Source organism: Excalfactoria chinensis, chromosome 1 (genome assembly GCF_039878825.1).
Source record: "Excalfactoria chinensis isolate bCotChi1 chromosome 1, bCotChi1.hap2, whole genome shotgun sequence".
NCBI lineage: Eukaryota > Metazoa > Chordata > Aves > Galliformes > Phasianidae > Excalfactoria > Excalfactoria chinensis.
The window spans coordinates 86748923-86774500 of record NC_092825.1 but is presented as its reverse complement, the minus strand read 5'-3'; the positions used below and the strand labels follow the sequence as shown (position 1 = coordinate 86774500).

The following is a 25578-nucleotide window of genomic DNA, read 5'->3' as shown; positions in this document are numbered from 1 at the left end:
CTATAGTTAGGCTGAAATCAATGCGGCCAGACCTACGTAACCTAGCAAAAGGATCAGCTCTCAGACTTGAGCTGTAGATCCTTCACATACCATGGACAGATTTTAGTGTTCTTTTAAAACCTGCTCACAAACAGAAAAAAAATAAATAAAAATAAAAATAAAATAAATAAAATAAAACAAAGGCTTTTCTTTAAAGTTATCTTTACAATGTAGTTTCAGTGTTAGTAAAGGACATGTGCAACATGGGCTGATTTTGTCCTCCGTGAACAGGGAAGGAGGAAGACATTTGGAAAAGCTGGCCAGTGCTAAAAGGGAGTGGGCAGAGCAAACATGCTTCTCTTTTACTGACAGCATTATGGTCAGTTTATGCTTTATGCTTTTGCATAGGAGCATACATAGCTAGCTGTTGGACAAAAGCACAGACATGATGAGACTTCAGAGGCATATATTCCGTGTGCCGGACTACAGCAAGATCCAGAAAAATTGTATTTATGTTGCACTGGATAATAGAAAACATTCCTGTCCAATTTCACAGCCCTAGAGGATCTTGAACCTCACCTTACTGATACAGTAGGTCATCTGACTTCAAGATCTGTGCACGGGTAGTACAACCAACATGAAAGTCATACATAGATAGCGTCCACGTGTAATAATTACTTGTCCCATATCTCAGGAGTCATTAGGGAAGAGGATGGCCAGAAATGAGCTTTTGATTGAATTATCTGATGTGTCATACACAGCCCACGTTGCCATGCATAGCACATTATATCACTTCATTTTTTGACTCAGAATTTGAGATGCCATTAGAAGGCAAAAAATCTTTTTAGCATTTCTGCAAAACAGTTAGTAAATTAAACAGCATTACGGCAAAAAGTGTACGTTAAGACTGAGTCTTGGCTATAGGCCTAATATAAGAAACCCCCATGTGCTTAGTAAGCACAACAAAAAGCAATATCTTGCTGTGTACCAAATTGCTGAGCTGTATCATAAAAGGTCAGACAGAAAAACATCAAACAATGCAACTCCTACGAAAAAGAGTAACCTTCAGCCCAGAACACACAAGAATCCAAGACTGTGTGCCTACACAATAGTGTGCACGCAGCCTGACTTATTCCAAACCCCAAAATCCCATAATCCAAGAAAACAAACTTTACTCTTTTCCCCAAGTGGGAGTTTGCTTAATGTGAGCACTTGCTTCAGACATCTGACTAATAAAAGAGTTCCAAAGCATTATTTTTTTCAATTAAGTCCTTACATATTCAATAGGCTTGAGGGATTTGATTGCAGCAGTTGGACAGCCACAGGAAGAGAGATCAATGTAGAGGCCTTCTTCCAGCACACAATGATCGTCATCAATTTCCCCTTGGTAATACAGGAGCCAACTGCAAGAACAAAGTAGCAAAAAAGATTAGCAGCTCAAGTTGCATATTAATAGTAAGTTTTTCAAGACTTACTATTTGCTAAGGAAGCAAGGGATAAAAAAAATAAATAAATCTGTTCTTGTTACACTTGTGTTTTTGTAAAGCTAAAGTGACTTGAATGGCTACGTGACAAAGCAACCAAAACATAAAATCAAATCATGTGGTATATAAATCTCAGTCCTGGAATCAATAGACTCTAATGGAAGGCAGATACCTCTCCTGCACAGAACTCTTAAAATCTGGAATAAATTTTAATGGGAGCTTAAAAAAGAGAAGAAAAAAAGTCACAGTAACTGTGAGCTTCCCTTCCCACGGAGAAAACAAAAGGCATGCTACCCAAATCAGCAGCAGGGCAACACTTACTGAGCTATGTTGCAAGACAAAGTGTCTAGGATGTGATGGAATATGATCGGTGTGTTATGCTGATGATCTGAAATTCAGTAGCATTAGGAAAAAAAAACACCTCATTACTTAAAATGGTGGCATGTAAAACAACACTTACCAACCCCGAAGAACCTTAAAAGAACATGGTATGAATGATGTGAAATCAGAAACTTCTGTTGTGAAATCTATACATGCTCCTTGGAAATGTGTATTACTGAAAGCTTTGAGCTACAAGAACAAAACAAAATAAAGCCAATGACTAGAAGGGAAACAAACTCATTGCCATTAATGTTAGCAGAGATAGTTGAGGTCTAAGAGATATATCCATTCAATTCACAAAGACACAATTAACAGAATGAATTCTTTTACATCTCCATAGCTGCTTTCTTTTTAAGAAAGATGATTTCTGGACCCTGTTCAGGAAGTTGATGTTAATATCACTGTTACAATCATGTTTATGTATTGGTAACAAGCATAAGTTCAAATGCAGCAGAAGGGGGCCCAGAGAACAGAGAACACTCAGATGTTATCTTCCACCTGAAATGCTCCTGAACTGTGGTTAACTTTTGCTACAGCTCAGTAATCCGGGTTTGAAAACTGGAGGAGAAGGTATTAGCCAAAAGATACAAGGCTACTGTTAACAAAATGCCTTGAAATATTTTGTTCCCTGAGTGACTGCGGGTAGTTTTTTGTTCAAAAACCAGCAGGAGAATTTCTGGGGGCAACTTGGTGAAGCCTGGTAGATTGTACCATGGCTTTATTAACTTCTTATGAAGTTCAGCTAAGATGGTTTTGCATGTCATGGTGAAGAAACATTAAACTACACCAATAGGATGTGCTAAGTTCACTCTGAAAAGTAACAAGATTGAAAGTATTTCAGTTAAAAAGAAAAAGGAGAAAAAAAATAGTGGGAAAAAAAGAAAAGCATGAATGATATAGCCTATGACTTACAGCGAAGACACTTAGAATTCTGGGCTCTTAAGCTGGTATGTTATAATGGAGGTGATTTTCACTTTAAAGCCTGAAGGAAAGGCTGGATAAGAATGCAAGATTTTACTTTATCAAAAGAACAGCACATATTTTGTAATAGAAGAAAAACACCATGGCTGTTGCAAGCAGGACTTCCCCCATCATGCCCCAGATTGGCTTAGCTTCCTGCCAAAGAAAAGAAATCAAATGCTCTTGCCAGTACCGAGAGAGCAGGCCAAACATAAGCATGAGCAAATGATTTTATGGAAAATCTTTGTGTTTTTAAAAGAAATGAATGCCTTTCTTGCTGGAAAGAAGAAGAAAAGCTTGACCTGGCCTTTGAGAAAACACATCAGCTACAATATGAAGGATAAGGTGTAATTTTTCTGTAAATATAATTGCAATGCTACATTCCAGAGCATCCATTTAAGCTGGAATTATGTACTCTTTTCTATACACTTACCTCAAAATAAATAAATAAATAATATATATATATATACTCAAGTATATACACCATCTTTCTTGCATAGGCCATATGCTATGCAACGCTTTCAAAAAAAGCTCTGTAACTCTCTTTTATATGTAATACATTTAATAGTAAATGACGGTCCTCATTTCAGTAAAGCTAGGATGAAGTATCAATTCCTCAATGAAAAAAAAACCTGTGTATCTGTTATTACTTTTAAACTTCAGCTAACGATGCTTTATCAGGTTCTGACATTACTTTATCAAGTTTCACTTGCTATAAAGTCAACAGGCAGAACACTGAAAATACAAGTTATCACAGCAGTTCTCTCTGTGAGAACTAACCTAAATTATCCATCCAAGTCAACTGCTAATGAAAAAGGCTTAGCTCTTGCTGGACAAAACAAAGTTCTCTTCTAATAAATAAAATGAATCACTTAGAAGCAGCCATTTCAGTCGTTCTTGCATCACATGTACTTTGTTTATTAGTGATCCTGGCAGAAGTAGATTAGGGAAGTTACCAAAAGATTAAAGAAACTTCAGTTGCTTTTCTGAAGAGCAACTAAAAAAGTGGAAGTGAGCACTGAACACAGTTCCTTGAGCTTAGATCTACGTTTATTAACGGTGGGAGAATAGATACAGAGTCATTCAGAATAATATTGTATGGCCTATAGAAGAGAATATTACTCATATGCACCATGCATTTTCCAGACTACAAGAGTGTTGCATATATGGAAACATTTCTTCACCTTGAATGGGAAAAATGTTCATATTTAACTGAATACTACCCTTTACTGATCCTAAGTCATTAAACATTTCCCTACAAAAACTTACTGAAAATATTTCCCTTCCTACCTAAAAGGACTGCAGCAATACAAGTGACATTATTCCTTACTTTTAAGATGGAATCCTCTAACAACCAGGACTGTGAGAAGTCAGGATAGTATTTTATAAAAACAAAACTAAGAATATTATTAGAGAACACAAGAGGCAAAACAATCTCATATAGATCAGTAATTTCAGGTAAGTGTGTATATACAAGGGCTACTCTGAAAGCAATGCCTCCTATTTTATTATGTTGGCCCACAGTGTCAGAGGCAGATGTTGGTAGTATGGCAGTAGAGGCTGAACCTTCCCACCAATACCCCGTTATATGTTGTTGCTGTGTGACAGACAGCAGCAGAGGGGCACTCTGACACAATGGCATCTGACATGGAGGTGCATATGAAGCAAAGCTGTGTCACTGAATTCCTACATGTGGAAAAAAAGTATGCACTCCTTGATATTCATCAATGCATACTAAATGGTTATAGACACCAAACAGTGGATGTGACCACAGTGAGGTGGTGTGTGGTGTGTTTCAATAGCAGCAAAAAGCCACATCCCAGAAAACCATGCAGATTTCTGTGAGCGTGGCATGTGAATTGCTGGTGAAAATGCACAGCTGTTGGTGGTGACTGCTGAAAAAATAGGGTTTTGTAGCAGAGAATTTGCTCTACCAAACGGTGTTATTGTGCTTGTTGTATATATTGTAGAAAATAAATAGGAGGCATTACTTTCAGAGTATCCCACATCAAACACACAGATTTTTTAAAAATTGTTTTATATATCACTAAAAAATTAAAGAGACTGTAAAGAAAATTCATTGAAATTTCAAAGGTTTGCATTGATCTTAAAGGTCTGGAAAACCAGATAGAAGCAATGAAAGAATTTTTCTGGGAGGGAAATACTGAAAAAGCAGAAAAGCTGAAGAGGGAGAAGGAATTATCTTCAGTAGTCTGGATCCCACCAGATTCATCGGAGCCAGTTATTTTACCTGGTATCATTTACCAAGGCCTTAGAGTGAATGAACTTGCAAATCTTTGGCCACAAACTGTCGTATGAGTAGGTCTGGCAGGAAATCGGTGTTTAAGGCTAAAATAATACACCAATTATATCTTCAGACAAGAAACATTTCCTGCCGTCCTGGGGTAATCATAAAATTGTTGAGTAAGAGAACATAGAGAAAAAGAAGGGTGTGGTCAACCTGTTAAGTAACACGATGTATGCATTTCCCACACACTTATGGATGTGATATCCATTCAAGGAAGAGAGAATAAAATGACCAGATGATAAAGTGCTTAAGTTTTCTGAAACACAGCCATTGAGCTCTAGATTCTCTTTCTTTTGGAAAATATAAAGTTCTCCAAAATACAGTTTTCCAAATTTGCTTAATTAAAAGCATGTAACAGAGAAAGCAGCATGACTTTGATCACCACCCATGGTAGCAGCCCACTCTGGGACAGAAAAGGATAAATAAAACCACAAATGCCAGAAATGAAGAGAGCCCTGCTGGGGCAGAACCTTGTGCGAGATAGAGACCATGCCTGGTGATAAGCACAAACATTTAGAGCAGTTTTTTAATTCAGAAAGATAACACCAAAGGTATGTTAATGGAATAAAGATAAGGACCAGAAGTGCAAATCCTCAAACTTACTTCTTCTTAAATCTAAAGTCAATTATCAGCAAGGTAGATGTAACTGTTTGAATGCATCACAGAAGGAATACATCTTGGACTTGCTATAATCATGAAATTCCAGCTTTCCTCTCAATAGACCTACAAGTTTGAAGCGTGCAGTTCAATTTTCTGCAGCTTATACTTTGCTAATCTTCACCTCATACGTAAGGCAACACAGCGACAAACCAGATAGAATGCAAAATAATGGAAAGAACACATGTAACAAGGAGAAGGACAAATAAATGTGCTATCAAGTTTCCAGGGAAAAGAAAACAAAAATAAATAAAGAATAGGAGAACAGCTGGCCAGAAAGATCCAAATTTACCCAAGTCTACTGTACTGCTTGTATTTTTTAGGGACAGAACACTAAAAGATGTGAACTGAAATAAAACAAAGAGCAGAACACTGGCAAACACAGCTTTTACACATCTACCAACATCCTCAAGTTATTCTTTCATGTACACAGATGCCAATACTGAGATATTCATTTGAAGAAATGAAGCAAGAAATTCAGCATTACCTGTATTTAATTATTAAATGTGGTTTAGTACTAGAAACTGTTATACAATGTCAACATACCAAATGTGGAGGCTCATTTGTTCCAAGAGGTTCCTGCAATAATAAACATATATACTAGCGTATGAACAAATAAATGAATAATATAATAAATAATAATAATATGAATTACAATTAATTTCCAAGAAGGCATGTTAAGTTCCTGAGGTTTGTAAATTACAAATTCAAGAGCAGAGATGCACACAGTTCCTGGCACATGTTCAGTCCTTTTCTCCACAGAGAAACTGCATCTCTAGTTCATGTAACTAATTGATTAGTTAATGTAACATGGAGTAGAGACAAATACATTTGGATTTAAGTGTATTTCTTGAAAAAATACAAAATTCAGAGCAATATTGGGACAATTTATTTTTTTTTCCAAAATATGCTCTTCAAAATAAGGCTAAATGTTTGTTCCAGTTTTCAGTGCAGTAATATCATTTATTATATGCTTACTACTGAGAATTTGCTTTGCTTTCCATTAGGACAATAATCTGTTTGGTCGTTTCACTACTTTTGATTTAAGAATGGATTAAAAGTAATTTGTTTTTATTCACCATATGCCTTACAAATATTTCAGTGAGAAAATATTTAAAAAAAACAAACCCACAGAGCTCTGCTACATAATATGGGCTATGAAACTGATACACAAATACTCAAGAATTTATCAGTCAGTCAAGATCAATTTTTCTAGGCCAGGTTATTGTTCCATGAACACAGCTTGACAAAGGAAAGTCATTACTAAGTTTCCCCATCAATTTTCTCATTAAAAAAAGATCCAAAGTATCTATTTCAGAAGGACAAGGTTCGGTCTCTATCCTGTACAGAGTTACGGTATGTCATCCACAAAAGCCTATAACTTGTTTCAAAGAACCAGACAAATTGATGATAAAACTATTGTAAAACTACACACTATAAAACTTTCATAGACCTTGAACTCCAAAAATCTTTCTTTCAAGTTTTTCCCTTGACAATCTTTAGTAACTCACCAACTTAACAGGTCGAATTGACATAATGATTTTACTGGATCCTCCCCAGTCAAAGAAACATTTATATTTTCCTTTCTCCAATACATACTGCTCTCCACAGAAATGTTTCTGCTGATAGGCAACCCACCTGAAGAACGGCAGAAAAATAAACAGAAAACATAACAGTTTCATGAATAGTTTGATGAAAATACCAGCAAATTCAATAGAACAATTTCCTTTGGATTTTTTCTTGACAAGTCCATCTGACAGTGAAAAATCAAATTTGATCTGAGGCCAGTAAGTGTCACCCACTTGATTGACTGTTTTTATTTTACAAACACTACTTGGACACCTTGCTTAGAAGCCAAGAGGAAAGATACTCGATTATTTCCTGAATCTCTTTCAGGTCAATCTTAACTTGTTCACTACCACCCCAAGACAGAGCTTTCTTCCAACTTTTTATGTTGGAACTAAGAAAAATGGTACAAGAAGATAAATAAATGAGGAAGTCTTGACAGGATGAGATAAAGCAAAAATTGTCCATGGTTGCATGTTTGAACCTCTCATGCTTTTGCTAATCCTGCTGTAATTTAAGAAGAAACTGACCAATGGTGTATCTAGTCCTAAGCATGCTTTGTCCACCACGTAAGTAGGCAGACGATAGTTAGGGAGATGCTACTAACCTGATCACTCACCTTGGTCCATTCTTTTCTTAGTCCCCTGGAACCAAGGGCTGTTATTCTTGAACTATTAGGGATATTAAGGGACATCTCCTTTTGTAGTCCATTTAGCATCTTGTACATTTAGCACCATTTAATTCTGTCTTGGACTACTTTCCCCTGTGTGTCTTACTATGTATGTTTATACCCGCCATCTTTTTGGCTGCTCAATTTTACAAATTCCAACTGATGATTCTCATAATTAACATGGCTTTTAACTGCCACGAAGAAGTTGGTATCATCTGTAGATTTGAAGAGTACACAGCTTCCTGCTCACAGATTACTAAGTCTTTCTGAATAAAAATACTTACATTGATTGAATAAAAGCAGATTTATCATCAATGCCTGAGAAAATGACGATTCTTCTCTATTAAGACTCTTTGCTTCCTACATGTGAGCCAGCTTTCAGTTCCTAACAGAACTTTTCTCCCAATTCCATGCAGCCTTATTTCTTCAATAAACTACGCATCTGTCAAAGGCTTTTACTATTATTATTTTTATAGTACTGTGCCCACAGGACTGTCTTTAATTCATGTGCATATCAACTTTCTCACAGAATACCAGAGATTTAGTGAGGCAGCAATTCCACTCACAAAAGCCACACTGACTCCTTCCCCTCAGACTGTGATTAACCACGCATTCCATGATCTTATAGATTTTGCCATTTTACTGTGGACAGAAGGCAGATCCATTAATGTATAGGTCCCAGGGAGCCCCTTTTAAGCCATTTTTTGAGATGAAGTTATGATGGCAATACATCAGACCCGTACACATTGGGCTGTTTCCAACCATGAGGTATGCACACTGGCCAGTAGTTGGTAGCCTTGCAACACTGCTTGGCTTAGCATTCATCCCAACCACTACGGTCTGCTATATCAAAGTTGTCATTTGATGTCAAGTATTCCAGTTCCCTCTGTAATTGTTTTTATGCTTCTGGCATTGGTGTAGAAGCACTTGTAAGTGATGAAGCAAGGACAGAACTTACAACTGCTCATGCGTGCCAACTTATTTACCTTCCTTATTTATTGCAGTCGTACTGTTTACTTTCCTCCTGGACTTCATGTGGGCATATGGAACAGCAATAAAGTCAATCGCATGGATTTAATCAGTTTGGACCATGTACTCTTAAACAGCTTTTAGTTTAGCACCTGGCTTTTAGTTTAAAACATTCTCTAAAGAGAACTGTCCATGGCCTGACTTCATTATGACTAAGGCACAGCACATATTTTCTGTACAGGCTCCATTTGTCCCCAGAAGGTATTCCAGTTCTTAACATACCTAAAATCTCACTTTTGTACAACAATACAATACTACCAAAGCACTTGTATTATGAAACTACAGTCTACGTGATTTCTGGAGGGACCTCACCAACTTTCTGTACTAACTAGAGCACCCAGATCCAAATCAAGATATAGGCATGAGATTTAGAGAAAACATTAAGATATTTTTTCAGTTACCAAGGAAACAGAAATAAACACTGTTCTCCTCCAACCATTTACCACCTGTTCTATGTAAAGTATGTTCTGTCCAAATATTATCTGAAAACAGCTGGGTAAAAAAGTACATGATACTTCCAGTTGTGTATTTCAGTAGACTTACACTCCACTTTTCACAAGAATCGACCCTGTTTCTGGGCCAAATCCAGTCTGTTCCAAATCAGGAACTTCTTCATTGATAATGTTCAGTGCTTTCCCGTCTTCATCATCGGATTGAAAAAGTGCCACTGATGACTCTATGAAATCCTAAGGAGCAACATATGAGTTAGAGGATAGGATGCCACAGCACAGTGCTACTTCACAACATAAAACATTTTGTCCAAGAGCTGCACACTGAATGACAGTCCTTTATAAAACAATGAAAAGGCTTAGGTCCCTTGTAAAGCTCTTTAAGGGAGACTTTGGCAGTGAAGATCCTAACTGGATGCCTGTCAATCTTATATGTTCTTCCTGTTGTTTCCCCCATAGAGAGGAAGAATGTGCTGCCTCTTGAGTACCACCCTTCTCTTTATGAGGAAGACAGGGTGAAAAACTGTTTGTGAATGAGAATGGTGAGAGTTCGAGCATTTGTCTCTTCCAACAACTTCACAAATGACTACTCCAAGCACTACCACGACTACAGACTTTTAAATCAAGTTTTCCTACCTTTTCCCTTCCCAGGAACAGGGCAATAATCAAGGAGAGCAAAAGCAAGACCTGGGTAAATTTTAGATGACTTTTTCAGCAAAAAGGGCTTGTAGTTTTTGGAGACGTTTACTGTATGACTGAATGCACTCTATAGAAATAAAACAAATCTTAAGACTGTTCTTTTATATTCTGTCTCATATAGCTGTGTGACATTGCTTTGGTTAGCCATATTACTTGGACAACTTTAATTAAAATTGAGCTTCTAAAATCCAACAACGAACAGTTCAGTTACTGAAACATGAAAAACAACAAACCATTCACCTTCTTTCTTTAAACTTTTACCAAAAGCATGAACACAATCCAATTTCAGCATTTCTGAAACATTCTGCAGTGTTGCAAAACAAGTCACAACATGCAACATTTTGCAAACTGTTAAGCAAATACAGTAGCCAATAGATTCACAAATATATGAGGACATCGCACAGGAATTATTACACTAAATACGTTCTAATGTAGCAATTAAGCTACAGTCCTGGGATCACTATGCTGAAGGCTACACTGAGAAAACTATCCTTACAAGAATAAATAATAATAAAAGAAACACTTAAAAATTAAAGCCAGACCAAGCACACAGCCAAATCAAAGAGGCTGTTTAAAGGAGACCATCCTTGTGCACAGGATTCAGTCATAATTAAAACCAATTTTAGAACAATGTGTCAAGCGCTCTGCATTGTTTACAGGATATTAAAAAATGATGCAGCAAATTCTGTAGTAAAACTGGCTTTGTTACTGTGTTGATCATCTACTTCTTCCACTTATTTAAGAAGTTTCAACTACTTCAAGTATGCACTAGAAATTCAAGTACAATGTCTGGTAAAATAATCAACTGCAGTTTCAGACTACTACATAGAAAAAAGAAAAAATATTAGTGCAGTTTTAATGACAATAAAAAACAGCTAACTTAGCAGCCCTAAAGCAAGAATTTTATATGAGTTCCTGAAAAGCCACTGAGATTAAATCTGCACTTAATTTCTTTACATTTTAAATGCTGAAATATATCCACAATTTTAATTTGAAACATCTTTTAAATACAGTCATGACTTTTTCCTTACAGTTTTCACTGCAGTTTCCTGTATAATAAGCAATATGAAATACTAAAAAATGAACTTTGAAGACAAGGCCAATCATTTTAAATCTGAAAACATCAGTGGGAAAGTTTTGAAAGTAGGGAAGTATTCTGCTGCACTATAAGAGATTCAGAAATTGCCCTGATCGTGACCAATGTCAGCAAACTCCAGCTTCACAGATTAATCTCGTTTGACCCTGCAGAAAACAGCAAACACAACCATTACACCAAATCAGCACACAGTACAAGCTGCTGCCTTCCCTCAGGAACTTGTCCTGCATTTGACTCCAGTGAGTCCAATGTAGCTGCTGATAACAGAACTGCCAGCATGCTAGAAAATAAAACTCTACATGACCTTTCTCTCTTTCAAAATGCTCCCTGAATCCCCACATGAGAGCCTGTAACAGTTTGCAGCAGAAATGTTTCAGACAGACAAAACCTGAAATATCTTGCAGCGTACCCCCGCACACGTGTCTTTAACAGTGAATGGGGAGGGGTGACATTCACAATGTCTGCTTTGTGAGCAATGAAGAAAACTTTCTGATTTGTCAGGAGATAAAACTCATGCCTCAGCTCCACTGCAATACCCATTATGTGTGCAGAAACGTGGCTTGAATTTTCCTGGTGCTAATACACCCTCAGTGAAGCCACCACGGCAAACACAGTGGCAGAGAAACACTTGAAGAGCTTTGCACAGCCACATGTGACATTCAGTACAGACACAGGTTAATAAGGTATACTGCACTCAGTCCAGTTCTGCAGTCACTTATATGCTCCTGCACCATGCTTCCTTCTCAGAGATGTTTGACTGGACTCTGCCTAGAGTCCAGCCAGGTAAACAGGGTTTATTAGCTTGGGATTGTGCTGTGCAAGCCAGGCTAGATTGTTTTCAGGTTTGGCCTTAAAGCCAACAATGTCAAAGTCATTTAGTGTCATGTCTGAGTTGAAATATTATGCAGGGACCAGTCCAGCTAGAGACAGCACTGGTGAGTATCTGTGAGGAGCAGGGGTCAATCTCCCCTCTCCCTGTACAAGCTGGTCACATAAGTAGCTCAATACAGCTCTGTTTTACCAGTTCTTTCATCTTTTGCAGAAACTCCTGAATCCACCTGAATAAAAGAATTTTCAGGGAAGAGGAATAAGAATCTGGTATCTGGGAACAACCCCACTTAGTCTGAGACTATTACAGCCAGTACTGTACTCTTCCTCACAGCACTCACTGGTAAGATGATGGCAACAAGCTTGTACATTCCCTGTTTAGCAAGGGGCCTGATGCACAGACAGTTGGTTTTGCATTTTTGCCCAAATCCTCCTGAAAACAATTTGGCACTAAAATGTTTTTAAGCTTCTGACCTGAAACCATGTACAAAGTCACAAAAGGAGCATATGGCATGCCTTAACACTGACCTATGTATCGTGCATCAGAGCGTGGCAGTCAATCTGTTATTGAGTTGAGACACAAACTAGTTTATTTATTTATGTTATGAGGAAAAGTATTAATAGCAGAAGTACATATATATTTACATGTCAATTTGAATAATATATTGATATGTTGATAGATGAACATGAATGATACATGTTTTTAAAATGCAAAGGATTTGAGCATCTTGCCTGTTGTAGGCCTGATTCAAATTAAAAATCACTGAATTACTGAAAATCCTGAGTTGGAAGGAACCTACGATGATCATCGAGTCCAACTCTTGTGACCACACAAAATCCAAACCCTGTCTGAGAGCAGTGTCCAAACGCTCCAGCACTTGTGGCAGTGCCCATTACCCCGAGCAGCCATTCCATGCTCTCTTCCCTTTGGTGCAGCACCTGTCCCTGACCCCCAGTTGCCCCTCCCCTGGCACAGCTCCATGCTGTTCCTTTGGGCCCTGTCACTGTCACACAGAGCAGAGCTCAGTGCTACCCTCTGCTCCCTGTGAGGAGCTGCAGCTGCCATCAGGCCTCCTCTCAGCTCTGGAGAGACCAGGGGTACCTCCACCACTCCTTACGTGCCTTGCTCTCCAGATTGCTGAACAACTTTGTAGCCCTCCTTTGGATCCTCCTAATAGTTTTTCATCCTTCTTACATTGTGGCACCCAAACTCATACGCAGAGATCCAGGGTCTTCCTGCGCCAGTTGCAGAATCTGGCAGTTCCTCTTGTTAAAACTACATGACTGTGGCACATACAGTTGCATATACACGCATAAAGATAGAATGCCATCCCTGCTAAACGTGTACAATTTTAAATCAGTACATATGTCCTTTGCTCAACAGGAGATTTAAAAGTAATCATTGAAGTTACTCAAATATATTATACATACCTTGAAAAGTAAGAAAAACTAAGATTAGTTGTTAACTGAATAGGATTATGTTCATTTACAGTAGCTAGAAGAAAATTCCTGACAAATCTGAAAATAAATTATTCAGAGAACATTTTTCTTCAGTTCATTGACTTCTTTGAATTAATTGAATTTCATAAAAATTAAACCTGCATGTTGTGAATTTAAGCACAGCTGCCTTTGACTCCTATTGACTCCATCCCCAGTCCTGCTGCAAAATAATAATGAATGTTGAGGCAGTAACATTGCTCTAAATGCCCGTCTTCAATCTTCTCAAAACACATGGTTCAGGAACATCACATCGCAGCAGAAAGACTGGATAGTCTCAGAGTGAACAATCTAATTCTCAAAAGGAGCCACTCTCTGCAGCTGCATCTAAAGAGCAAGTGCTCTCACTGAGCTATAGTTCTTAGTATTTCATCATTGCCCTGTACAACATATTTTAGCAGAAGAGATCTTATCACTGTGCTTATTCATATTGCCAAAATTTTCTGGCACAAAAACTAGAGAGACAGGAGGTAACACTGTTTTGAGTCTTTCAACAGCTGCTATGTTGAAAGATCATTTTTTGGTATTAATAAACAACTACACTGTACAAATGATGTTAAACTTTTAAGAAAAGCATCCAAGAGATTCAAGTGACTTCAAGTGCAGAAGTGAGATGCTTGGAAAAATCTTGCAGTGAGACAAGCAGTTCCATGTGACACAGTCCTTGCATGAACTTTAAAAGGGCCATTCAGAACTTGCTTCTACTATACAGTGTATACAGTCTAAATTTCAGCAACTAGGATAAGATTGACAATGAACTTGGGCATGACCAAACACATGACAGCTGTATCGTAAATGAAAAATAACCTTCCTCTTTATGTATAGAGCTGTGCATAATTTGTGTGAAATTCACAAGAGTACTTACAGCCTGAAGGAACCGGAAAGACAGAAGGACACTGCCAGCTCCTCCCCACATGTGTGTGCCCTCATAATCTCCCTCCTCCAGCAAGTACTGACGGCCTTTGTAGCGTTCTTTGTCATAGGCAACCCATCTGAAGCAATCACACACCAAAAGAAAGAAATAACTAAAAGCAAAACAACTCCATACACAATTTTCCATAACAAATAAAAGACAAGAACATCCTAAGAACACTAATATCATCAGCTAACAAAGCAAGACTGGTTGGAAATCTCAACTAACATTCAAAAAGTGCTCTTTGTGTATTTAATTCTTCCATTAATTATTTCTCCAGTAACAGTTTATTTGTGTAATGTTTCTAGATGTATCTCTGCTCAATCAGTCATAGCCCAATACCAGTATTCAGTACTACAGAGGTTAAAACCCAGTGCAAATCTTTTCCATATTTTCATAAATGAGGAGATACTACCCTAGTGTTAAAATTCAGCAGAGGAAGATTTCATCCACTCCCTGCTCTAGTCTATGGATACACATATACTCTAGTATATGGATAAGTGAATTGAATATATACAATATGGTGCATGCAGAATGCATTTTAGCACTATTTAGACAAAAAAACCTTAACATTATTTTGACCAAAATCATTATCATTATTTTGATAAGTCTTGACTAAAATAACACATTTTCACACCATTTTTGTAAGTTGGGGGAAAAAAAAAAATCTACCCCTTCCTCATTTCTTTCTTGCAAACATTTATTTTATTAAAATGAACTCTTATGTATTCAGAACTGCTGTACAAATTCTGCTGGTTTGTCAGGCAGGGATAGTACCACTTGGTTTACATTAATTCATCTGTTTCAGTTACCACAGTATTAAAAATAAATGTCATCACAACAGACAGAAGGACGATTCTTAATAATTTGAGGCTTCCCAGACAGTTAATATACAGTGTACTTGAATAGACTGTGTATTCACAATTAAGTTTATTTTGAAAGTACTGCTTGTGAGATTTGGATGACAGCCTGTGTATTAAATATATTTTCTTATATCTTTACTTTAAATATTAACATTGATACCCCTTAAGAAAAAAATAAAAAAAGAAGTTTCTGAAAATTATTTTATTGATAAGCACTTTGGTGGAAGCATAACGGGTGGTTGCTTCTAAAGAGCCTTAAACTGTTGGGTCTTAGGAGAGGCTGAAGTAACAGTGTGTGGATTAGTAGCTCTCTAGAACAGCTGGAGCCGAGCCCACCTCTTGAGTGGTTTATCTAAGCATCTGGCCCTTTCCATGAGAGTGTGAGAAAGAGGGGAGTGGGAAGAAAGGCAAAAGAGAATCAGTCCAAGGCCTCAAAGGAGAACAATAATAGTGAATTCTCAATTTTAGACAATATGCAACAGGTGACAAAGTAAAACCATACACAGAATAAGACAGTTTATAGATTTCAGAGGCATTAAAATGTCAAACTGAAGATAGACCAGAAGCAGATATCACTCTAAATTAAAGCTTTATGCATATGCTGTTGCTAAGGAACTAAATGGCCTGGTTTGCTGGCACCTAAATGGTCAACACTGACTTCAAATGCCTCTCAAACAGTTTTATCTTCTAGTATTTCCTTAGATAGGTAAGACATATAGAAAAGTAGTTTTATTGGATGTTGTGTTGAGGGACATGGTTTAGTGAGAACTACTGGTAATGGGTGAATGGTTGGACTGGATGATCTTGTAGGTCTTTTCCAACCTTGATGATCCTACAATTCTGTGATTCTGTGATCAAGAAATATTAAAAATAACATCTTTGAGAAGGCACCATTTATTCAAACACCATTTATTCTCAGCACTCTCAGAAACACGGCCTGATATTTAGGTAGTGCTGTGTGGAGCAAGGAGTTGGACTGAATGATCCTTGTGGGTTCCTTCCAACTTGGGACGTTCTATGATTCACGACTGGTAACTGACAAATGTAGATTTCTTTCTTAAAATATTCTAGCAGTGAAAGAAACTCTAGTCATGTCTTAATTGGCATTTCTTAGCATTTAGTTATACTAAATCTATTAGAAAGATGCTCTTTTTTTAAAAGTACATACATTAAAAAAAAAATTAAAAATCCAAAACCCCACAAAAAACACTTACACGCCACCAATGACACGTATTGAACCAATTTCCTGAAAATCTTCTTCATTACCGAACAGAGCCAGGACAGAACTGATATTTTCTGAAAACTCTTTGGACCACCCTCCAAAGTGGGGTTTCTCATATATTATTATCTAGAAAACATAATTTCAAACAACACTTTGATTATACCCTGTATGATAGTTTGAAGTTTAGGCATGTGCATTCCTACAGTATGTGGAAGACAGTTTCTTTTCTCCTTCAATAAGCCACCACTATTAAGGTAATTCAGCACTGTATTCCTGAAATTTTTGATTCTTCAGCACCCTAGAAGCTGAAGAGATCCTATGTGGATTTAGGTAGGCTTGTAGACATTTGCAGACATTTCCACAGAAGAATACTCATTCACACAATTCTATACAGGTAATTGCACTTAGCAATTAAATGACTGCGATTTATCCCTAATAACGTGCCTGGGCACTGCAAACCAGCCTGAGCTGAATCCTGCCTTGTCACGGCTAGATGTACTGAGCTAACACCTTAAAACTAGACAAGAGGTCTTTCTCTGCACTTTGTTAGTGGCTTAACTCAGAGTGGCTGCAGTTAATGCACTCTCTGGTTTCCTCATGTGCCAAACTACACTATCCAGTCATCAATAGAATTAACACTAATTAATAATATTTAATACAAAAAATCTTAAATGTTGCACATACTTGTAATTAAAAGTTACCTAAAGCATTAATATTTTCATGGATAAATAGAAAAAAAGAGAGAAAAGGAGCAATTATTCTGGATTAGCTACCTGATTCACAAGTCACAAAGGTTTGTAGTCACACCCATGACTCTTGTATTAAACTCAGATGGAGGAAGGAAGCATCCTTACTTCCCCCCCATAATTTTTTTTTGTAAACATGGTACATTCAATGGGAAAATTTCTCCCAGCCTCCTTTCATTATAGTGATGAACTTGTCATTCAGGCAAATTCATTTTACATTACAAAAGCGTTACAATTTTCCTATAGCAAATTCCTATTCTTCTAGCGGGTAAAAACCAAACTAAGACTACTTTTACATCTCACAAAACATGAATAAGAAAGCAGACTTGACAGTGTTAGTGAATTTCCCTTCAGCAGCATGCAGACTTTAAAGGCTCAAACATCACAAATTCAACAAAAATAGCTTAGACAGACATTTTATTTTTCTAGGATTACATTTTGTTCTATCTCCTTAGTGCTTACCTTGACATTCATAGGCATTTGGACCTTCAATCCACCCTAAAAAAAAAAAAAAAAAAAAAAAAAAAAAAAAAAAAAAAAAAAAAATGGAAAATGGTATTTGTATAATTGGAATAATACAAATATAGTTGTAATTACAGAGTAAATGAATAGCCAGAGGGTATCTAGGGAAAGACTCACCAACACTGACGCCTTCATTGAGATGGATGCTCACCAATGTTGAGGCTCACCACAAAAACTCCACGAAGGAGCAATCTCCAGAAAGAGATGCTACCTTAGTGGTGGTCAGCCCTTAAATGGGATCTAGGAGAGATGGAGTCAAGCTCCACTCCTTCTGAGAGCACAGCCGAATTACCTTCACCTGTGCTCCTGCAGCTGACTCGTTGCTTGCCTCAGATTGTTAATCAGAGGTTCAGGCTGTGATCAACTGTTACCCTTACAGTATTTATACAAAATTTGAAGAAGTTATGCTTCAACATGCATTTTAGATTATTATAGGAGCATAAAGTCATTGTAGTTATATTCACCATATTCACTGTCAGCTAAATCAAATGCTAGTTTAAATACTCTGGTTATTCACGAAGACGAAGGATGCTATTAATCTGACCAAAAAATAAATAAATAAGCAGTGCATTGACAAGTCTGCAGCGGTTCAAACAATTTTAAAATATTCATTTGTTGTCACTTCTGCATTTAAAAGCAATATTTACATGTGGCTGTTTTTAAGCTAATTTGCCTTGAGAGATTTTTAAAATGAACTTACAAAGTTTTGTGGCATATATTTCAGGTTTCTTAAGCACAAATGATGAAATATGAAGAAAAAGCTAAGAAAACAGAAGATACAGGCTAAAATATTCACGTCTTTGGAAAAGAGCAACTTCAACAAATGTACCGTCTCTGTCATTGTTAACCAATGGTATTCTGCAGGGTAACAAGATACCACCCAACCAAGCCATTATGCTGTATTCACTTGTGGCATTTAAACTCTTTCTCTAGACTTGTATGCAGTGAAACAATATGCTATATGTATCCTTCCACATTTTTTTCGTAATTAGATCTTCATGCTTTCTGCCAAAATACCTGCCCATCCCAAGATTTTTATGCAGTGTGAGGTCTTGGGAAGACTACTGAATATTGGTCAACAGTAAATCTCTCAACTGCTTTCCAACCCCAAAAGATTCCTGCTGTACTATTAAAAAACAAACAATTGACAATCTTTTTTATTTAGTGAACTGGTGACGGGTGTTAGTTAGTTTAGCAGAGGTTTTTTAGAGATAGGGTACTGGTTAGGCTGCGGTTGGACTTGATGATCTTCAAGGTCTATTCCAACCTGGGTAATTCTATGATTCTATGTTCTTACTGGGGCAGATGTAGGAACCCAGAAAGCATGAGAACAAGTGACCACTATGCCACTGAAACACTGCTGACACACCACAACATGACAGGTGTGTTACATGTGTAAGGATTAATCCCAAAAAGACGTCAACTAAAATCACCAAGGCAGCAATGATAGCAAAAAATAAGCATGCTATTTATTAGAGTTGGAAGTCCTCACCATTTTTAAGGGACGCACAGATCTTACATCTGCTGAAGGAATTTCAGATGGTTCACTGCATTCTTCCAAAATCTTCATCTCTCCCTTGTAATTTAAATCTGAATAAGCAAGCCATCTGTAACAATCATAACGAAGAACGTATTAATCTAAATAAATACATTACAAATTCAATGATCTTGTTAAAATGATTCTTCTTTTTGTACCTATTAGAGGTAAACAATGTGGTTTAGAAAACTGTCAGCACGTCAAAAATGAGGTATAGTTGAATACACTTGCACTACCAGTGCTAAGGAGATCTCAGATTTTTACTCAGTCTAAGCTAATCAAATTAAAGAGGAGAAGATTACTAACTTGTTCACTTGCATTAAGAAGCCAGTTTGTTACACTACAACTACACAAAATCAGTGTCAGTATTGGGATTGTTTAGTCTGGAGGAGGTTCAGGGGAGACCTTATATCTCTCTACCCAACAGAAGGTTGTGGTGAGGTGGGGTCAGGCTCTTCTCCTGTGTAAGTAGCAACAGGGTGTGAGGAGTGGCCTCAAGCTGCACCACAGGAGGTTCAGGTTGGATATTAGGGAGGAGTGGTCAGGTGCTGGAACAGGCTGTGCAGGGAAGTGGATGAGTCACTGTTGCCAGAGGTGTTCAAGAAACATTTGTATGTAGTACTAATGGACATGGATTAGTGGGGAAATATTGGTGATAGGTGGATGGTTGGACTCGATGATCTTGGAGGGCCTTTCCAACCTTGGTGATTTTATGATCCTGTGATGAGATACTAGAAGGAGATTTTTCCAAAGATTGTTACCATAGGAATCAAAACGCTTCTAACATCAAACATACTTATTTTTTTTCAGTGAAAGTTATTAAAATACTGTGACTCTCCTTTTAAAATCAAGCTACTGTAATTTTGGCATGAAGTCTAAAAATACTGAGACTCCTTCAGACTTCTTTACATCAAGAACACTGAGCATAGAAGTTAGACATAGGGTTAGTAAACCAAATAAGGAATGGAAGAAGAGACAGTGCTGGATGGACAATTAGTTTCTTAAAACAGACTTTGAGCAGTTCATAGTCAGTCAGTCAAAGTTCTGTCAAAACTAAAACCAGGCTTTTTAATTCCTTCATCACCTCAAGCTTCACAGATTTATTGTAAGTTCATGGAAAGGAAAGTTTGGCTCGTGTGGAAAGGCAAACTCAGACTCTTGTAGAGGAACAGCTAATGTCATTCTGTAAAGAAGAGACACAGAATTTCCAGACTTCAGGAAATGCGTAGTCTTGTCCATTTACCCGGGAAACAGACTGTTCTGCTCAGTAGAGGACAACCAGGGGGACCTGTACCACACAGCTTCACATCTCTGCAAACAATCTGTATACAGCTGTAGCTTGAGGAATGCTTGCATGACATAATATTCATCTTTTGGTATTCAGCCATGATGTTACAGTTACAGCATGATGTGTGGCTAGCAAGACAGTGTTTATTCTCCAATGAACTAAAAGCTAATTATAGCTGAGCAGCTTCTTCTATTTATAAAGCCACTCAAGGACTGAACTAAAGAGGACTTCTGCCAGCAACCAGAGGAAAAAATCCTTTGAAAATTTGCTTCCACTGCTAGAAGATCACTTAGTAGTAGAGTGCTAAAGAGAAGAGCTGGAAATATCTAGTTACGTTAACTGATTTAAAGGAAAAGCCTAAAGCACTTTTCCTATTACTGACTTTCATCTTATAATATTCTACCTGCTGGCAAACTGCATTAAAAAAAGTTCAGTACTCACATTCCTGATTTGACACGTATATATGGGTTTTTTTCAACATCCAGTTCTTCTAAATTGGCAACTGCACTTTGTATGCAGATAGGAAGTCCATCTGTACTGGATCCCACGCTGAACTCAATCTCCGGAACACTGCAGTCCTACAGAAACAAATCAAACACTCAGATTTATCCATGCTTGGAACGTCTGCCCCATTAGAGGGAAGGGGAAAAAGGAAAAGTAAATCTTTCCTTTTTTCCTACTTTCTCACCCTTTTAGCCAGGCTTTACATGATAAAAGATGGATTATTTTGTTGTTTTCTTTTATAAGTGAAAATTGGGGGTTTTAGAAAACTTAAAGGAAGTATATTTCCAGCTCCCACTAAACCAATACTTAAGCATTTATGCCTAGGCTACTTTCCAAAAGTTCATTTTCAATGCTGTTCAAGTAAAGGACCTGACAATACTTACTGACAGGGAAAACCATATATATAATACTGTAGCTTTCTAAAATTATTATTTTAAAGACAGAGATTATATATGACACATTTACATATTTATGATGATGTACCCCTAACTAAAACTTTCTGGAAGTCCACCACTTCATTCCTGTTCTTCAACATACACTCCTGGTGATAATTAAGTTAGATGTTACGCATCTGACTACAGTTTCAAGATGTGTGGGTTCAAGTTTCAGTCACATTAAAAATCTACAGCACTTTAGACAAAGAAAGAATAGTAATAGAAAACATTTGTAAAGCAGATACTTCAGCAATGTTTCTGTAACTACAAACCAACAACTTGTGTTATTTTCTTGAAGGTTTTCGTCTGATACTTGTCCATGCTAGAAAACAACTATCTGAACACATGATCTGCTCTAGAATTTGAAGGGCTTTCTAACTGAATCACATTAATTCACATTTATAAAAAATTCACTGTGAATACTTTCCTTGCTCAGCAGTCAAACACATTATGATTCAGTACGGATCTTTGATTAAGTCCTGATTCAGCATTGCATTACAGAATAGTCTTTCTGTTACAGTGAAAGGTGGCTCATGTGCTTACAGAGCTTGCTAAATTGTAAGTGAAAACCTTCAGTTCTCACTGGTAACTTCACAGTCCGCTTCTTGCTCTGAACCACTGGTCAATTTGCATTATGTCAAAAATTTTGGACAGCAGAAAAAGATCCTGCAAATCCTAAACGTAGCTGGATGAAGATTTCCCTTGAAGGTGCACTGGATAAGCTGGAGAACAGCGATGCTGCACCCCAAGATTCACTCATGAGAAGTTTTTTGGTTACTGGATTTGCTCAAGAACAAGCCAGGGTTACATTGTGACAATGATCCCACATGGCCTTTGGCTTCTCCAATACCCAAAAGACAAAATACCACCTGATTGCAGAGAAAGCTGGCATTGGGGCACAAACGCTCTTAAAGTTGCAGCCCCTCATCTTGTCAAAATGTCTGTATGCTCTCCCTCTCCACATGGGCTTTGAGTGGAACTTTCAAACGAAGAATATTCCAGCTACAAAAACACCTCTGCTTGGTCAAAGCTCTTTCAGGAAGGATTTAACTGTCAGCAGTGGGTTCAATTCTAACAAGTGCATTTCTATTATTTTGTTTTCCTCGCAAGGCCTGAAGTATCACTGTATTCTGCTTCAGCAACTTCTTGCACAATTGTGCTTCCTCTGTATTGCACCTTGCACGCAAAGAATATTATACGTTTTCAAGAAATAAAAACAAAAACACCCTGAGGCAGAAGTTTTATATACAGATGAGTAAAAGCAGAAAGACCAGGAAACAAAAACTTTCTAGTGGAATGCTACTTTATAAAAAAGTACCGAACTAACATTATTCAATGTTCTCAAGTTCTAAGTATATCACAAGACAAGTTTAAAAAGCAATCTCACTGCAGTTTTCACATTGATATGAATCTTACTAAATAACAGGTAAGAAATACTTGAAGTTTGTTATCCCTAATAAAACCTGCTAGATGATATGGCTGAAGCCTGTGAATCCAACAGTAAAATTTGATAAGCCAAATCAGAAGTTGCATCTGTAAGAATTCCACAAACAATGATGCTAAACTCTTAGCTCTACAAGACTAAACAAGTAGCAAAACAAAGCATCTTTGCCTGTGGGCTCAGACAGAGTAGGAGACACCATGTTTGATTTTCATTTGGTATGAGGTAATTAATTTTTTCATTTGAAGTTTGGAAGAGCCAGTTTCAAGTTTTCTTTCCTGATTGAAGCTAATGAGGCAGGCTTCACTACAACAGGTAAAGAATCTAGCAGTTCTACAAAGCCTAGGCAAAGCACAGACACTCATAACAAGATCTCTCCCATTTACCACCACCTCTCTATTCAGCCAGGTTTTGACAGCCTCTACTCATTGTGATGGTATTTTTGTATCTACTAAATTAAGCTCACAAAGTCCTTTCGTAAAGTAGTAAACGGTAAGTCTTCATCAAAAGCAATATCTACTTCTTAAGTTAAAACAACTTCAAGCAAAAAGTACATTATATTTTCCAAGCATATGAAAAATATCACTAATACACACTTTGACTTAAATCGTGAGATATGTTAAGGCTACATATATTAATTTTCAGGCTGACAAAAATGGCAGAATTTAGTCTTGCTGTATAAACAAACATTATGTATTTGCAGATGTACATCACATAGTATGACATTAGTTTCTAAAATTTAAGCATGTAAACTTTGGCTTGTTAAATATTTACCACTGCATGTTTGGATTTGCCTGAACATACTTAACAGGCATCATTACTTTTGGAGGCTTCTTTAACTTTTATAATAAATCCATCATCATTCAAAACAAAATGAAAACCACACAAGTTGTGATAGCATTCAGTCCAAACCCCTTTCATTTTTGAGGCGTCGAGATTTTAGAATAAGATACCTATATGCAAAACTACTAGCATAGTACTGCAGGATAGATCCCAAACTGGAAAGTTTCCTTTCTATTGCCCCCAGCCTGCCACCCACTCCAGAAGTCAAAACTTTTGCCTTATTCATTATCCTACTGACACATGAGGAAAAAACAAAAGAAAAAGCACTGCAAATAGATTAAGCCTCCTCCGGGTAGTTGTCTTACCAATCATTATACAGAACTAGTGAATGCTTAGTAAGTCACCGCCTAAAGGCACTCAACTCTGTCTTCCATTGTCTCTGCAGTACTCTCCTCCCATCTGCACAGTCACTTTGGAGTACCCCACGCTTCCCTTATGGTCTTCTAGGAGCAGAGATGATGAGGAATCAGCAAAAACACCATCTTCTACAGTCTGCAAAGTGTTTACAGAGCATAGGGGTCTACTTGAGCCAGTTTGTAGAGTGCAGACACTTCCAAAACAGTAGCATTCCTCTTAGGAGAAAGGTCAAGGCTTCTTCTGAAGGGCTCCTGTGAGTACTTCATGTAAGTATGAAGTACTCACATGACCTTAGCATTAAATAATATTTTTTTTGGTGGCATTCTTGTAGCCTGTCAAAGAGTCCCATTGTGAGGGATCTAGAACCTTCAACCACCTTCAAGTGGTCTTGTCTATTTACCCTTCTGGATCTAGGCTTCACCACTAACAGCACCAGCAGGGCTAAGAACTTTTCAGCATTGTTACGTCTTGTCCTTGAAGCTGCATATTTTGATGATTGAAATAATCAAAACAAGCTATTCAAATGTCGGTAGTCTTTTATGTCAATACCAGGACAAAGCATGACTAAGGCCTAGCTTTTCAAGCAAAGAGTAAAGACAATGATGAGAGAAGAGTCTATTGAAAACCGGGCCTCATTAGTTCTGGTGCTCACATGGTTGCTTTTTAATACAGTCTAGACAAGCGTTTGCTGTTAGTGCACAGTTTGACCTTAGGATGTGCCAGCTTCTGTAGCATCCTTTTTCTCTTTTAATCCTTACTGTCAGTTCTCCAGCCTTTTTTATCCTTTCAAAATTCCTTCTTCCAGTTATCCTGCTCTGTGTGTCTCTTGCTATTCCACATAATCACAAAACCAAGCTTCAGAATTCACCATGGCTGGAGGTAAAACAAAATATTAAAGCAATTAATGCCTACACCATCGCCAATACTTCTGGGTTGTGGCACTTGACAGTGTATTCCCTGCTCAAATTAATAACTTCTCTTCTTTCAGCAAACCACGCAAACAAAACACAGCCTTCATATAACATCATGTGCATTTCCATTACAAAGCGCTTCACTTAAGGTAAGTCCACAAGGAATCTAGTTATTCCCTACTTAGCCATCTTGCAGATAGAGATTACAAACTGCTGTTAAAGATCTCTTGTCACCATGTAGAACAGTGGTTTCTGGATGACTCCAGAATGGAAACAAGAATATCTCTACTCAGATTTTGTTTCTTGGGAAAGCAACCGTTTGCACCCTCCTCAGGCTTTCAGAAACAGATTGAAAAGAGTCCTCTGATTACACAAAATTGATGCATTTGCAGTA

The 25578-nt window shown here is 37.4% G+C and overlaps 1 protein-coding gene across 3 annotated transcripts in view; it reads right to left on the bottom strand.

Annotated features, from left to right (window-relative positions):
- CRYBG3 (crystallin beta-gamma domain containing 3) overlaps nucleotides 1–25578 on the bottom strand; it is an 89131-nt gene that overhangs the window by 15306 nt on the left and 48247 nt on the right. For 2 of the 3 annotated variants that reach the window (XM_072327676.1, XM_072327684.1), the window contains 10 exons: nucleotides 21136–21272; nucleotides 19362–19476; nucleotides 17810–17845; nucleotides 16594–16727; nucleotides 14469–14595; nucleotides 9578–9720; nucleotides 7281–7407; nucleotides 6316–6348; nucleotides 1924–2033; nucleotides 1256–1382 (listed from right to left, as the gene is read on the bottom strand). In XM_072327676.1, coding sequence (XP_072183777.1) covers nucleotides 1256–1382; nucleotides 1924–2033; nucleotides 6316–6348; nucleotides 7281–7407; nucleotides 9578–9720; nucleotides 14469–14595; nucleotides 16594–16727; nucleotides 17810–17845; nucleotides 19362–19476; nucleotides 21136–21272 — 1089 coding nt within the window. The remainder of the gene's footprint in view (nucleotides 1–1255; nucleotides 1383–1923; nucleotides 2034–6315; nucleotides 6349–7280; nucleotides 7408–9577; nucleotides 9721–14468; nucleotides 14596–16593; nucleotides 16728–17809; nucleotides 17846–19361; nucleotides 19477–21135; nucleotides 21273–25578) is intronic. The other variant, XR_011902772.1, reaches the window with a different exon arrangement.